This window comes from Vipera ursinii (assembly GCF_947247035.1).
Source record: "Vipera ursinii genome assembly, chromosome: 3".
Taxonomy (NCBI): domain Eukaryota; kingdom Metazoa; phylum Chordata; class Lepidosauria; order Squamata; family Viperidae; genus Vipera; species Vipera ursinii.
This window is the reverse complement of record NC_139516.1, coordinates 27,943,193-27,959,611: the sequence shown is the minus strand read 5'-3', so window position 1 is coordinate 27,959,611 and position 16,419 is coordinate 27,943,193. Positions and strand designations below refer to the sequence as shown.

General features: G+C 37.4%; 1 protein-coding gene across 1 annotated transcript in view; it reads right to left on the bottom strand.

Moving 5' to 3' along the window:
• PTPRT (protein tyrosine phosphatase receptor type T) overlaps positions 1–16,419 on the bottom strand; it is a gene marked incomplete at both ends in the record, with an annotated part of 687,552 nt that overhangs the window by 174,121 nt on the left and 497,012 nt on the right. The window contains 2 exons of the mRNA XM_083358025.1: positions 9,936–10,045; positions 11,536–11,832. Coding sequence (XP_083214151.1) covers positions 9,936–10,045; positions 11,536–11,832 — 407 coding nt within the window. The remainder of the gene's footprint in view (positions 1–9,935; positions 10,046–11,535; positions 11,833–16,419) is intronic.

Genomic DNA, 16,419 nt, shown 5'->3' with positions numbered 1-16,419 from the left:
GTCCCTATTTCCTGACAAAAACCTGGCACATGTCTTTGTTTCAGGCTTTGGGGTTCTTCCTTCTTAGGCAAATATTCAGGGCCATCACAATCATTCCAAAATGCTAAAAGACTGGAAATTGAACAGGTCACCCACTTGCTCAAAAGATAACTACAAATGCAAGATGGGAATCACACATTCTACTCTCGATGAACAAGGTAGATACCTCTGTACTGCCTATCTCTAAGCCTTTTCTCAACCTGGATCAGTGTCCTAAATAAAAGATAAGGATAGTGGAAAGCTGCTGAGGAGGCACCACAGCATGGTATATTTAATTTCATGGCTTAAAGAATAACACTGCAGTGTTCAAATCTTCTTAGTATCATTGCCAGAAAAGCAGAAGAGGGAAAGAAAGAATGTTTGAGTTAGTATTACTATCATTTCCTCTGATCTCATTCCAGTGTCTACCTGCTACATAACCAAGTCATTCGTTCTCTTACTACAGTCCATAATATATCCTAAAATCACTGTAATGCTATCAAGAGTTAAACAAAAATTCAGTGTGAGGCAACTGAAGTGGAATTCAGTTTCATTAAATTATAGTCATTGTGAAAAGTCAGCTCTCTACACCCTAAAAGAATATATTCACTTGGGGATTTCCAGCGCGACGTCAGAGGCAAGCGGAGCAGTAGGGAAAACTTTCCTAAACTGCCGGGCTTTGTTTTCTCTCTACTGAGCGGCTAAACAAGTTGTTGCTGATCATGGAGTGATCGGCAAAGAAGGATAGAGGTCCGGGCTTGCTGGGGTAGTGCGAACCTCCTGCGAAGTGAAGGACAGTCCTGATCTCCGATAAAGAGAAGGATATCGGGCCCATCGCCATGACAGAGCGCTTTTGGGGGAATGGAGCGGAAGCAGCGTTGGTACAGTATGTAATTGAACTGCGAGAGAGGAACGGATCGCTCCATTAAAATTGAGTTCGAAGGGATTTGGGATGTGTAAGACTGGATTGCGGCTGGAAGCGGCAGAATAGTTTTTCTTGTGAGCAGCTCGGAGGTTTCCAAGGTTAGAAGCCTATATTTAGGTTAGGTTAGAAGCCTATATTTAGGTTAGGTTAGAAGCCTATAAATATAGGTTAGAAGCCTATATTTCTTTGATACCAAAACAAGGGGCCGACCACACTCTTATACATAACTATAGGCCCATTTCACTTCTTAACTCTGATTACAAAATCTTCGCAGCTGTAATGGCGGCTAGACTTAAGCAATACCTCAATGAATTTATTCATATTGATCAAAATGGTTTTTTACCTGCTAGACAGCTAAAAGACAATGTGCGAATTATAATGGATGTTTTGGAGTATTATGAGGCCCATCCTGAAAAGCAGGTGGCGTTTCTTTTTTTAGATGCACAGAAAGCCTTCGACAGGGTTAATTGGAATTATCTCATATTACAATTGAAATATATGGAGGTTGGCAATTATTTCTTGGATGTAATTCAGGCCATCTACAGTCAACAGAAAGCTAAGATTTTGGTTAACAGAGAAGAGTCAGATGAAGTGACAATAGCGAAAGGCACGAGACAAGGTTGCCCATTTTCTCCATTGTTGTTTATATTCACTCTAGAACCTCTGCTTACGTCAATACAGTAAAAGAGGATTTGGGTATAAGAGGGCTGAAGGTTAGAGTATAAATATAAAGGTCAGGCCTTTGCAGATGACCTAGTCTTTGTCTTAGAAGAGCCATTAACTTCTGGCTGCCGACATTGATAGGATACAGAAATTTGGTGAAGTAGCTGGATTACAAATAAATAAAAAAAAAAACAAATATTATAGTTAAAAACATGATGGAAATACAGAGATTAGAACTACAAAATACTTTGGGCTTACAGATAGTTCGTAAAATTAAATATTTGGGTATATGGCTGTCCAATACATGTTCCTCAATAAAGGTGGATAATCATTAAAAATTGATCGGACAATTGGAGAAAGACTTAGAGAAATGGGGTAAGCTACAACTTTCGCTAATGGGTCGGATAGCTTTGATCAAAACCCAGGTCTTGCCTAGATTGGTATTCCTTTTTCAGACAGCCCCAGTTAGATTAGATAAAACTTTTTTAGGAATTTGGATAGGAGTACCAGTAGATTTATTTGGCAGGGCAAGAAACCCCGAATTAGATTAAAATTGATGCAGAAACCGAAAGAACAAGGTGGATTTGGGGTTCCAAATTGGCAAAACTATTATAATTTGGCAATCCTAGTATGGATTCGTGAATGGGTCACACTGGCACGTAAATGTTTGTTGGTAATTGACAGCCACGATCTCCAGCAGGGGTGGCACGCCCACCTATGGTGGGAAAGAGGTAGACCCCCAGAATACTTTACTAAACATTGTTTACATGGAGTTTTGATTGAGATCTGGGCCAGAATTAGGAAAATATATTATAATAAAGTGCCACCTTGGACCTCACCCTTGGAAGCTGTGATCTATCCGACATTATACAATTTTGAGAAAAAGTTGACTTATAAAGAGTTATTAGATCTAAATGGGAACTTATAAACAAAGTTATCACTTCAGTAACAGGTTAAATTTAGATTGGTGGACCTATTTGCAAATTAGTAGTAAATACACGAAGGACAGGCAGAGGCCTGGAATTTGTTGAGAGCTCCATACCCTGGATAGGATTTTGTTGGGAGTGGATGATAAGATCTTATCTAAGTGTTATAAATTTTTTATGGCTATGGAAGTAGCTGAGGAGGGCAGGAAGGCCTTGATCCATGCCTGGATGAGAGATTTAGGTTGCTCAATAGATATTGAGAGGTGGAGCGAAATTTGGGTTAAGAACATTAAGTTAACACGGTCAATAGCATACAAAGAAAATGTATATAAAATGGCATATCATTGGCATTTACCACCGGCCAGGCTTGCCAAAATGTTTCCAGGAACATCCCCAACTTGTTGGAAATGTGGTGTCAAAGAAGGCACATATTTCCACCAATGGTGGACCTGTCGAGAGGCTATGAACTTCTGGAAGAATATTCAGAAATGGCTAAGTGAGATGTTGGGATACCATATACAATTGTGTCCTGAGGTACCTGAAAAGGTTGCATACTTCTCTCCACTGTTTTTATTCAAGTAGTGGCTGGAGAGTTATCTGACATGGATTCTTGTACTTGGATTTCTGCACTGAACAGCTGGCTGGACTCAGTGGCCTTAATTATCCCTTCCAACATTATGCATCTCATTCTCTAAACAATCTGCATTTCCCATCCAAACAGAGATATACTGACTACTGAAACTTTATGCCTTCCAAAACTGCCAAAGTACTGTCAAGGTAGTTACAAATTACAGCATTGTCTTCCAATTCCAAGCCCCACTGCATCCTGACCAACTATCTTAGCAAAAGAAGGAAGTAATTTGGTTATTGCTTTGCTATGTGTTTACTTGCTACAATAAACCCCATATAGCGTGTAATCCCATTTCAAGGGAATGTGTCTCTGACATTGTGAACTCTTCAATTTTCATTATAAAAATACATTATTTCAAATAGCTATTAAAACTATAATCTTAATAGTGCTGTCATTTTTTTCTCAAGCATAATTAATTACATTAATTGCTGAATGCCTGAAGTGAATTGTAATTTTCTTTTAAATGCAATGATTCATTCAAATCTAGAAGAAAAATGAGGGAAGAACTGAAGAAACAGTATCATGATTATAAGCATCAGATTTTAAAACAAAATTATTTTATTCACAATTTAAAATAGTATGGTTTATACTCTCCAACATTTGTGTTCAAAGCATCCCTTAGGAAGATTATAAACCCTTAAGAATCCATTCTTCTGCATAAAGAAGAAAAGTCACTAATGCATAAGAAAAAGAAAGAAATTAAACACAAACCATTCTAGCCCAAAGAACAATTCAGCACCTAAAAAAATGAAGATTCTTTCTAACTAGTATGGATCAGATATTACCCCAAATGTTCCAGAGGAGATATTTAAATGCCAAATTACAAACATCATTAGAAACTCTTTTTTTGGTCCCTTTGAATCAATGTTAATTCCAATGTTGACAACTTTCTGAAGTGAGACTTTGGAAGTAGTTTGCCATTGCCTATTTCCTAGAGCTGACAGACGGACTGGCCCAATGTCACCCAGCTGGCTTTGTGCCCAAATAGGACTAGAATTAACAATGTATTCATTTCCAGGCTGATATTTTAACCACCACAACAAACTGACTCTCTTACTTCATGTGATATTTTGCTGTACTGGTTATGTACAATTACAACAAATAGAGAGGTGTTTTTTTTAACTTTGATGAAAAATTGAAGAAACCCAAAACAGGTGAGATGGAGGTATCATCTCTTTATCTTATGAGCTGTTTTTACCTATGGGACAAATGATAGATACTTAAAGAGAAGAATCCTCACAGCTGCCTTGTCTGCTTCTCATCTTCCCTACAGTTATTTAAATAAACTCTGTGAGACTCTGCATCATGAGACTTCTTCTGTTTAAGAGAAAAAAGATTCTCTTCTTCCTCTTTCAAGAATTCACACACAAATGGATTGTGTGTGCAAAATGCAGAGTAGGAAATTTAGCCTGCCTTGGGTAGTAAAAGCTGCCTCAATATAAACATATAAATGTCTATTCTACTACACTGGTACTAAGTTCTTGGGTTTGTTCTCGAATGTTGGCATGGTTCAAAACAAACCAACCCAAATCATACAGGATTTAATATTAGTAATAATTTAAATATCAGACTGATCCATTCCTATATCAGCTGTTCACTTATTTTCATTTTAAATCATACACCGTGTTTTGTTCCTACAGTGTTAATGTTTGAATGGGCCTTTCCATGATAAAACCATATAATTAAATCTAGTATCTCAGTTTATATCTATCACTTATCATCTTGTTTCTCTCACTACTTTTAAAATGTTTTATGCTGATTTCCTTTCTTACTGGTTAACTATGTCTTTACCTTATCAACATCCCTTTCCATCACATCAAGTACCACCCAAGAAGTAGTTACCTACCACTTTGGAAATGATTCTGCCTGCATATATATTTTGTTTGTTTGTTTGTTTTGTTTTATTAAATTTTTATACCGCCCTTCTCCCGAAGGACTCAGGGCGGTGAACAGGGCATATCATAAAAACTACAAAAATACAAAAGTTAAAAAAGAATTAAATTATTGCCCACAGTAAAAACAATAGAAAATATATATAAATATTAAAACCCTAAGTAACTCCCCATCAGGCCAGGCCAGCTTGTTCAAATAAATGGGTCTTTAACCCGCGCCGGAAGGAGCGGAGATCCGGAGCCATCCGGAGCTCAACCAGCAGTTGGTTCCATAAAGCCGGGGCGCCCACAGAGAAGGCCCTCCCCCTGGGGGCCACCAGCCGACATTGTCTGACTGGAGGCACCCTGAGGAGGCCCTCTCTGTGGGAACGCACGGGGCGGAGGGGAGTCGACGCTGGCAGCAGGTGGTCCCCGAGGTATTCCGGACCCATGCTGGAATACACTGTGTGTGTGTGTGTTGATAAATGTGCATTCATGTACTAATCAACACAATATTTTGTCATCCCCTTCTTCCTGAATTGAATATATTACCAAAAAAGAGGGGAAAAAATGTAAATTCAAAATTTAAAAATGAAGATGTTGTTTGAATGTATTCAGCACTTTGTCACCTTTCAGAAATTATATATAACAGGGATGGGCAATTAATTTTCTCAAGGAATATATGAGAAACTGTGACTGATGTGGACAGCCACCGCTACCTGCCACTGAGCCCCCACTGCTGCCACCATGGGCCGGACAAGGACAGTAAAAGGGACAGATGTGGTCTGTGGGCCATGAAATGCCCACATCAGCTATATAAGATGAATTTCAAGCATAGAGGGCAGAGAAAAATATTACGGCTCTTTAGGACTTCCACACCAGTTCCAAAAATTTTTTTACAATATTTATGTAGTCAATATAATTTTAGATATCCTAATGTCCCTTCTAAAATTATGTGATATATGAATTATTAAATTATGTGAACAATTCATCCATTTTTATTTCCCCTCATAGGTACAGAAAGGACCATATTCACCTGTATGATTCTCAGAAGGTCAGCTGGCTAGACAAACTTCAATTTTTGTAAGTTGAATTTATTGGTCATGAAAGTTGAATTTACTAGTGACTGTTAGGATGGACATTATAATTAGACTTTATCTGGGACTATCACATTTTGGAACAATGTGAATTATTTATTTTTAATTTTAAAAAAATGTATATGCTGCCCTTCATGACAGGCTTTCTTAGGCTGGCATACAACATTCTCAAATTTCAATTTAAAAATCTCTCAAGCAAAGGACAAGTATTGCAATTGGACAAGTATAGCAATTGGAAAGAGGGGCACATAACTAAGTCAGAATATCAGCAAATAGCCCGTGCCTGCAAAGATGAAGTGAGGAAAGCTAAGGCTCAAAATGAACTAAGGCTTGCAATCAAAGTCAAAAATAACAAAAAATGCTTCTTTCAACATATAAAAAACAGGAAAAAAGTTAAGGAAATGATTGGTCCATTAGTGGGGGAAAGTGGCAAGAAGGTGACAAGCAGTAGGGAGAAAGCAGAACTATTTAATTCATTTTTTGCATCTGTCTTTACACATTCTATATCAAATGAAATGAAGTTGGGATTGTGAGGTCAATCTATATTATTATGAAAAGAACATTTATAAATGCATATAACCTTCATATGCTGGGAATCTTGCTTTTTAGAGTCTCTAATGTAGGGGTCTCAAACTGCCGGCCCACGGGCCGGATGCATCATAGTGAAACTGCGCCCACCCCATTGCTGACAATGGCAAAAAAGTCACGATATGTTGTGACACATCACGTGATGTTGCGAGTTTGATACCCCTGTTCTAATTCATAAGAAACAGTCAAAGTGTACAGTTGTAGGTCCTTTCTTGGATTCTGCAGTATCAGACACTCTGTGGTTTGCTCTTACAATGAAGTATAATGCAGGTTGATATGCCATCAGAAGTGTTTCCACTTAGAATCATAGAATCATCAGGCTGGAAGGACCTTGGAGGTCTTCTTGTCCAACCCCCTGCCCAAGACAGGAGTTCTTATACCATCCTAGACAAATGGTTGTCCAATTTTTCTTGAAAATCTCCAGCAATGGAGCACACACAACTCTGAGAAGCAAGCTGTTCCACTGATTAATAATTCTCACTGTCAGGAAATTCCTCCTTATTTCCAAGTTGGGAAGCTTCCACCCATTGCTTCTTATCCTGTCCTCAAGTGCTATGGAGAATAAATTGATCCTCTCTTCCCTGTGACAGCCCTTCAAGTATTGGAAAACTGCTTTCAGCTCTTCTCTAAGTGGACAAGAGATAGTACATTTTTAGAAATATTTCTGAGTCATTTCAACTTCCAGAATTTTCTGCAAGACATAGCACTTTATCTAAGCCTCCCCTGCTTGTCACCCAATAGGCTACATCCAACATAAATGCTTTTGCTGACAAAAAAAGGAGATATCTTTCATCCCTACCTAACACCTCCAGTAGCACTCTGAACTGGTACTGCTCTAGAAGTGCTCCCTTGGCATTATTCCCCAAGCTGCTCTCATCCGTTTTGTAAATGCTGTTACAGACAACTGAGTTTATCTTTCTGCATAGGTAAATATGAGTCAAGTCTCATTTTTTTCCCCAGTTCAATTTTATGAACATAACCATTAGTTTTCTTGGCAAGAATATGGAAGTATCTTTTTAAAAACTCTAAAAGTCAGAAAGCTTGTATAGGTAGTCCTCAACTTATAACACTTCATTTAGTGACCATTCAAAGTATCAATGGCATTGAAAAAAGTGATATGATCATTTTTACACTTATGACTATTGCAACATACCCCCGGTCACATGATCAAAATTCAAACTCTTGGTAACTGTCTCATATTTATGACAGTTGCAGTGTCCTGGGTCATGTGATCACATTTTGTGACCTTCTGACAAGCAAAGTTGACTCAGCCTTCCATCCTTCCAAGGTAGGTAAAATGAGGACCCAGATTGTTGGGGGCAATAAGCTGACTTTGTAATAATGCTGCTGGGGGGCGGGGTGAAAGCCCTAATAAGCAGGAATATACATAGAATGAAGGCTATTGCTAAGCACATTGGTTTGTGCTTTAGTTTGTAAGCCGCCCTGAGTCTTCGGAGAAGGGCGGGATATAAATGGGATTAAAAAAAAAAGTCAATGGAGAAGCCAGATTCACTTAACAACAGTGACACTAACTTAACAACTGCAGTGATTCGTTTAACAACTGTGGCAAGAGAGGTTGTAAAATGGGGCAAAATTTACTTAACAAATATCTCATTTAATAACAGAAATGTTGGCCTCAATTGTGGTCATAAGTCAAGAACAACCTGTGTTGTAATTTCTCCTGGTAATTTTTATAACACCAGATCATCCAAAATTTCTACTGTACTTTACATGTTGAGCCCAACATTTCTGTTATTAAATGAGATATTTGTTAAGTAAATTTTGCCCCATTTAATTACATTAAAGTACTTAGTTCATAACATTTTTATTTTAATTGAACATCTTTTATAGAATTGTAACTTGCTATTTAAGGACTGTTATCCTAGTGGCAATTGTACTGCCTGACTTTATTTTCAGGTTAGATATACTTCATTTTTCATCTTGTAATCTAAAATACTTTGGTCTGCAGTGTAAAAACCACAATGGAGAATGTCTGCTGTACAGATTGCTAGTTGCAGCAAACAGCGGAAGCTTTTCAGTGACATGCACAAAGATCCACCGAGACTCAGTTGAAAGCATTCAACTCAATTTCTTCCTTTGACCCAAACCACTTTGGAAAATCATGTTTCCAGATGTGAAAGGCTCAGCACATTAACCTTGCTGCAAACTCCCAACCTTCTGCCATCTGCTTTTATAGCAGAGGCATTTCAATGGAACCACAGTAGTCATATGAGAGACTAAAATTCGACACAGTACACAAGATCATATTCCATTTTCAAAGGTGTATCAACTGAACCTTTAAAGAAAACTGTAGGTAGAAAATAAGGTAAGCCATGAGCAACATGCAAGAGATTCTAGTCTTCATTTTGGCTTCCTGATTAAAATCATTAATTGCATTTAATTATAGCAATCAAACTAATATGGAGATTTTTTCATTTCCACATGGCTACATGCCACAGAGAAAGACAAAGGGAGATGACATAAATCCAGATGAATACTATTTTATTCTCTTAATGCTAAATCATAGCATTTAAAGAACTTGGACTCCAGATTTCCGAATTCTGAAAGAATGCATCCCAACTGATACAAAGGATATATAATGTCTATCCTCCATTCTCCAGAATTCCTACTATAGTGGAAAAAAAACAACAACAACCCTGCTATATCTGATCAAAGGGTCTGAATCAGATCTAGAAATTCAGGCAAAGTGAAGACTATATCCAGCCAGACCAGATCTGCACTGGACATCATTATGTATGCAGTAATTACACTTCAACCTCAAATTTGTGAAGACATACCAGTTTGAGACAATATTTGCTCTTAAGATTTGTGACATTAATTTTACCTCAGCTCTGCTGTAGGTATGTTTGCATTGACATACCACTATAAATCATTCTCCTTTCATAACTAGGATTTCTTTATATATCTACTACTATGCCATCAATTACAAGCAAAAGGAAAAAGCATGAATTTTATTTGGTACAAGCATCAAAGTATTTGAGTTAAGGAGTTGTAAGACACCAGCAATTCAAATCCCTATTCTACAATATTCCTCCGATGAAACCAATGCAGAACTTGTTCACCGAAACACTCCAATCCTTTTTGCCAAGTGACAACATGCTATAATAGTTAACAGTCCAAAAAGTAACTATAAAATCCATCATAGGGATAGAAGGGATAGAAGAAATATAGTTTGAGGCATCCATTCTTTCTTACCTCATAGAGGGTAATAATTCCATTGGTTTCATTTGGCGGCTTCCACTGAACATAGATCTTCTCCTCAAAAGGTCCTCCCTGAATAGATTCAAGGGGAACAGTTCCAGGAACTAAAAATACAATAGAAACTTTGTAAATCCTAATATTTCATTTTTTTCTCTATAACCTAACATCACATTATATTATAATCAATATTCATTCAGATTGCTGACAAAAATTGTACATTTTTTTCCAAACCATGTACAATTTGCGTGCTACAATAATATGAATGAATTGTCAATAACAGATACTCCTCCCTTAACAATAATAATTGAGACCTCAATTTCCATTGGTGACACAATCATAAAGTACAATGTCATGTGACTGTATCACTTGGTGACAAAAATTCGACCACTGCCAGTTGCCTCTGTTAAATGAACACCATGGGTCCTTAAGCATGCATGTAATATGGTCATTATTTGTAACTTCTATCAGTTCTTCCATTGATTGCTTGTAGGAAAGCATAAAAGAAGATTGCAAATGGCAATTATGTAACCACAGGGACACTGAAACTGAAATAAGAGTGAGGATTGGTCATAACTACCATTCATTCAGCACCATTGCAAGTTTGAATGGTTACTGAATGAGTGGTCATTAAACAAGGACCACCTGTATGTGCAATAGTGACATGTTAAAATAACACTACAGTACTTGGCTTTATTTGGGTTCCATTAACTAGGTCATTGGTACCCAACCTTTCCAGCTTTGCAAACCAGTGGTGGTGGCAGGAGAGGAGAGGGGATGGTTCCATGCATACAGCGGGCAAGCCCGCTCAAGCACACAGCTCCTTTGTGCTTGCAGTAGGTACACACACCTGCCTCTTGCACAAATGGTTTTACACATTCACATGCACACCCATCACTTATATGAGTAGAGCCACATGCATGCTCATGCACCGCTTGCACACCCTGGGGGTTGGGGACCCCTGAACTAGATCACTCATTTTAATAAAGACATAGCTCCTCTCTGAGGGAGATGGGCAGTTTAGAAATATGAAATATAAATAAATATTAATTAATTAATTAACGTATAGATCTTTATTTCCTTTCCTTTTCTTGATCTCTTGCCCTCCTGGAAGAATGACCTATTAAATAAATAACCAGTAAATAACGCTAAAGAATAACTACTTCCATTCAGATGCCCAGTTAGCACAGTCTATTAATTTGAAATTATTGCATTTTTTAACTTTGACACCTTTGAACATAAATTAATTAATTAAGCACACTTTAAGCAAACTCATCTGAAGCATTTTGACACGTATTTAGAGAAAACAACTAAAATCTTCCAACATACAGTATATTGTTACTGATTTTGTTAAGATGTAATCAGAACTAATCCTTCCAAAAGCAAAATGGGAAGCTTCATTATGTTCAGTATTAGCTATAATTTTAGCCTGCAACAATTTTCAGAGGTTTATTTTTCCAATATTAAAAAGTATTCTATTTTTGGAATGGTGAAACATATGGTTGAATTTCTATCTACCAGTAAAACCTTACTTTAAGCCTTTTTAAATTCCCTTTCTTCCCCAAACAATTTAAATAGTGAGAACTTTATTTCTTACCATCCTCTTCTGTCTGCACCACCAATTCTTCACTCTCCATCTTGCCCTCTGGATTTGAAAGAGCCAAACGCAATCGGATGGTCATGAAAGGGCGTAATCCACGCAACGTGTAATGTGATGATGTCTGAATTAGTTCCTCTGCTTCATATTTCTGCTGGTTGAATATGTACTGGTAATGAACTGTCAAGTTATAGCTGTGGCAACGAGTCACAGCATAACCAAAAGGTTCCCATTGCAAAGTCAACTGACGTGATCGGATGTCTACAACCTCTACATTCTGAGGACCATGGACTGGATCTGTGGAGGAAAATGTGTAATGCTTTAGTTGATTATAAATGAAAGCATCTGATGGATTTGAATGTGAACACTGGACAGAGAAACTTGCCAGCTTCAGTTGGTATATCTATCTGGAATGAATATCTTGGATAAATGCAACTGATACACTTAACACTTCAAAGCTATAACATTGCAAAGTGCATTACACAGGGCTGCTTTGAAGATTGCTGAGAAGCCATTTGATATAGAATGTGAGAGTCCATTTGATCATATTTAAGAGCTATTGTGTCCTTATAACAACACATTAGCAAGCACTGCATTGTCTGCTGATAGATTTCTGAGAACAATACAAAATGCTGGTTTTTAAGCTTTTTATACTTTGGATCTTAAGTATTTTCTACTTCAAACAGAACTTTATTAAGTTTTCATTGTGCAAAAGGATAGTTAAAGTACCTCCATCTTAGAGGCTCAGGAAGACAAAGACAATTTTTTTCTTCACTATAGCATCTGTTCATATGAATAGCCTCCCCAACCCCTAGTCTGGTTGGTGGCCATTTTGGTGAGTTTTTGAAAAATCAGGAAAAATATGTTCTGTATTTGATATTTAATTTCTTCCCATTAGGTTGAGTGTCAATGGAAATTACTAAATGTATTATTTATGCTTATGATTGTTTTGTAAGAATTACTTTGGTTTACAAATTCATACATTTATTTATATGATTTATATAGCCACTCATCCCACACAATAGATACTGGCTTGCAAGATTAAAAGAATACATTTCTTATATGTAAAAGCACTAGTAGTCATGTCTGGAGTATAGCATGTTTTTTTTTTCTTTAAAAAAACTGATTGAATTGGTTGCATGCAATTGTTGTGTTAAATTCAACTGAATAATTTCATGTGTTCATCTATATGTCTCTTCCCTGAGGGAACCAAGGGAAAGGTATCACAACACACTAAGAGTAACCTGAAAATCATTGAGCTACACCTCACACGTGCAAACACAACCAGCAACCACAGTTCTTCTCACAAGCAAAGCTGTTTATGGAATGAACTTAGCAAAATAAATTCATTAACTGGTGAACTTCGGTTTTATGCTGTTTGTTGCGATTTCTCATCGCACCCACCCATCTGCCCCAATCCAACTTTAATATTACCAAAAAGAAGCCTGTCCTACATTCACAATCTTTTGCCATATCTGCATCCTTCACTAAAAGCACCACTTCATTCACCCCACTTCTTTTTAAAAAGAAATACAGCTTTTCTTAAACCAGATATTCAAAGTAAATAAATATTCTAGTCAAATGCTAATTATTCACTATTCCCCTTCATGCCTAGAGCTTCAAATGATCTAATGACACATTTTTTTAAAAAAAACACAAAAAAACCTGTCTCTTTTTCAACCATCCCTCCATGCCATCTACCAGATTGTTTCCCCAGATCATACTAATTATTGAACATCAGCACTATCACTAACCTATAAAGTCCATCCACAACAACCTGTGATACCAGTTCATATTTTCTGACATGCATTTTACCTCTTTCATTCATAATTATACCAACACTTTTATTTCCATACAAATATTTGTCAACTACTTTACATTCCACAAGATTGCATCTCCTTCATTCTAACCTATTACTTCCTTCTCTTTTCTCATTTCATGTAACAGAGCTTCATATCTTTCATTTCATCCTTTCATCCATGTCTTTACCATTTTCATCCCATATATCTCTGCTGCAAAGTGTGCAGTAAACTGTTAAACCCATAGATATTTACCACTGCTGCCATCATAGCACTAGTCAATCAAAGTGTTCATACGCTTTTTAGTAAGACAGAAAAAATGGCCTAGGTTAGTAACTTTAATTCCACCCATACAATAAGGGCAAATCAAGTCAGTTTTGGCACATCTTGCCTGAAGTGAAAACATAACTCATTTTTACTCCAAGCATTTCAAATTCAGCAACCATTTTAAAAGCCAACATACTGTTTCTGGCACCTCACCAAATAGGAGGTGGATGCAGTATACTGGCATACATTCAGGAAACAAAACAAAAACTATTCTGTTTAATTTTCTTATAATTAAGGAACAGATCCTTTGAGCAATTGCTGCACTGTATAGAATTGATGCCTTCTGTTTTAATTAAACCTATTTATTTTAAATGTGTTATTTTTTTAACAAAAATGCTTCAATAGTCTAAACATTTAAAATAACTATTTCTCACATGGAGGGAAAGCAGCTTGTGTTGGTGGGACCATTTAAAGAAATACAAAGATTATTCTTTATTTCAAGATATACAGCAAGGAACTTAAAGTTTCATTCTGATTATATTTGTACCTGCATTCATCTGTGGTTTGTCAGACCCTGGTTTGCTGAATAAACTACAATTGTTTTGTTACATAGAGCATGTCCATAACACAAGTTTACATTCTGTAACACTAGCTTTACAAAATTCTTTATGCCCAAATTATACAAAGTGCAATATCATGGTAGTAACAAATTACCAGATATGAGTTAGTAATCACAATATAAAATATGCATTAATAATTGATTTTGCATTCTGTGCTAACCAGAAATAAAATGCGAGAGGATGCTTTCTATAGTAGACCGGTAGAAGAAAGTCATTAGTCGTTGTTCTACCCTGTTCTTCCGCGAGACTCTGAGAAAGTGGAGTCTCTGTTGGGCCTTTCTGGCCACCTGGGTTGTATTGACTTTCCAGGTAAGATCTTCACAGAGGTAGACTCCCAGGAATTTAAAGGAGGAGACTCTCTCCACACAGCCGCCCCCCCACAATGTAAAGTGGGGCAGGTTCCTCTCTTTTCCTCCGAAAGCCTAGCACCATCTCCTTTGTCTTGCCAATGTTCAGGTGCAAGTTGTTCTCTAAACACCATAAGGATAGTTTTTGTACCTCAGCAATCAAGAATTCAAAGTAATATTCAAAATAAATGTCTCACCAAGGAACTCTTCTGGAAGTGGCAGTTTGAGCGTTGTTCTTACATCAACAGTCTCAATAAGCCTTCCAACCTCATATGTGAGCATATAAGCAACCCCTGATTGATGGAGTCTCTGCCTCTGCTCTTTCCCCTGTCGAAGGGTTTCCAGCTTCAGAAACCCATCTCCTTTCTCTGCTTGGACCAGGCAGTTTAGAAAGATGCGGAGGGGGATTTTTTATGCAGACCTGATAAGAGTTATCCAGCAGGTTCTTTCACTGCAGGCCTCTTTTTGTTGTCCTTTGCATTTGCCATCTCCCTCAACAGTCTTCTCCAACCTCACACTGCTCCTTCATCAGAGCAGCCTTTATGCACAGCAGGCACAAAGTCTGTAAACATACTTATTCTGTTGCTGTGTGTGAGGGAGTGAAGCTGGGCTTGCTCTCTGCTCTTTTCAAAAGTAGCTGCAGTCATGCAGACAAGCTCTCCCCCCCTCCTCCCTCCCTCCCTCCTTCAGGCATTCACCCATTCTGTCAGAACTCTACTAACAGGCATCCAAGCTGTTGCTGTTGCTGCCTGTGATAATTGAGCCACATCCTCATTTTTCCAAGGATGTGCTGGTCCAAAGGCAGCCTCATCCCACCCTGTCTTTTGAGCTTACAAAAACAAATACTAAGAATGGGGAAGGGGAGGGTATAGCAGCAAAGGTGATAAGCAAACAGCACACAGACTGGCAAGCAGAAGCAACATCTGAAGATTGGCAGGCAAGAGAACTTTCATTCAACTGCCAGGATCACAAGCTACAGTGAGCAGCATATCCTGGCTGGAATCCTGCCTAGAGCTTGGAGCTTTGCCTGGAGCTCGGCATCAACCAGAAGAAGAGTAACCACATTCCGAATAGTGTAAGAACTTTGGAAAAAGGCAATGTATGCTACTTTATAAACTTTGAGACTTTTGTTCAAACTGAGCATTAAGACACTGAGTATAAAGTACTGAGTATTAAAGACATATTAATGTAACAATGTCATTTTGCAAAGTCCTATCAGGGCAGAATTGAAACAGTGTAATAGCCTGTTGTTGGAAAAGGAATGTGGTACAATAAAATATTATATACATATTTGCTATGCTGAGTTGTCTCTCCTTAAAGAGCCAAGAACCTTCACACTGTGATTTTCTCACAAGGAAGCCCATGTTTTCCCTTCATCACAGATACAACAATATATTTATTGTATAAATAGTATAGAGGTTAAAACTTCCAACTCCCTTAGCTCACACTTGATTCTTAGTGATTATATGGATATATACAGTATATAATTTTGGAGAATAATGTAGACATTTGCCATTGACTTCCTATGATTTTTTTTACTTATTTATATTTATATTTCACATTTCTGAGCTGTTCATCTCCCTCAGAGAGGGACTGTTGGCCATGTACAATAAAGCATCAAAATATAAAACAGTATATTAAAATTAAAACATTAAGAGATAAATTTTTGGAATTAAAAATAAAAAAATATAAAACTTTTCAAGGAGGCAAGAATAATTCAACTGTTAAATTGGTGGACAAAGGCAAAGAGGGGGGTCTCATAGCACCAATAAACCTCATGACTCCATGCTCCTTTGGGCTCCCCATGAAAGGCCATAGAGTCATGGTTTAACCTCTACTTCCTCATGTAAT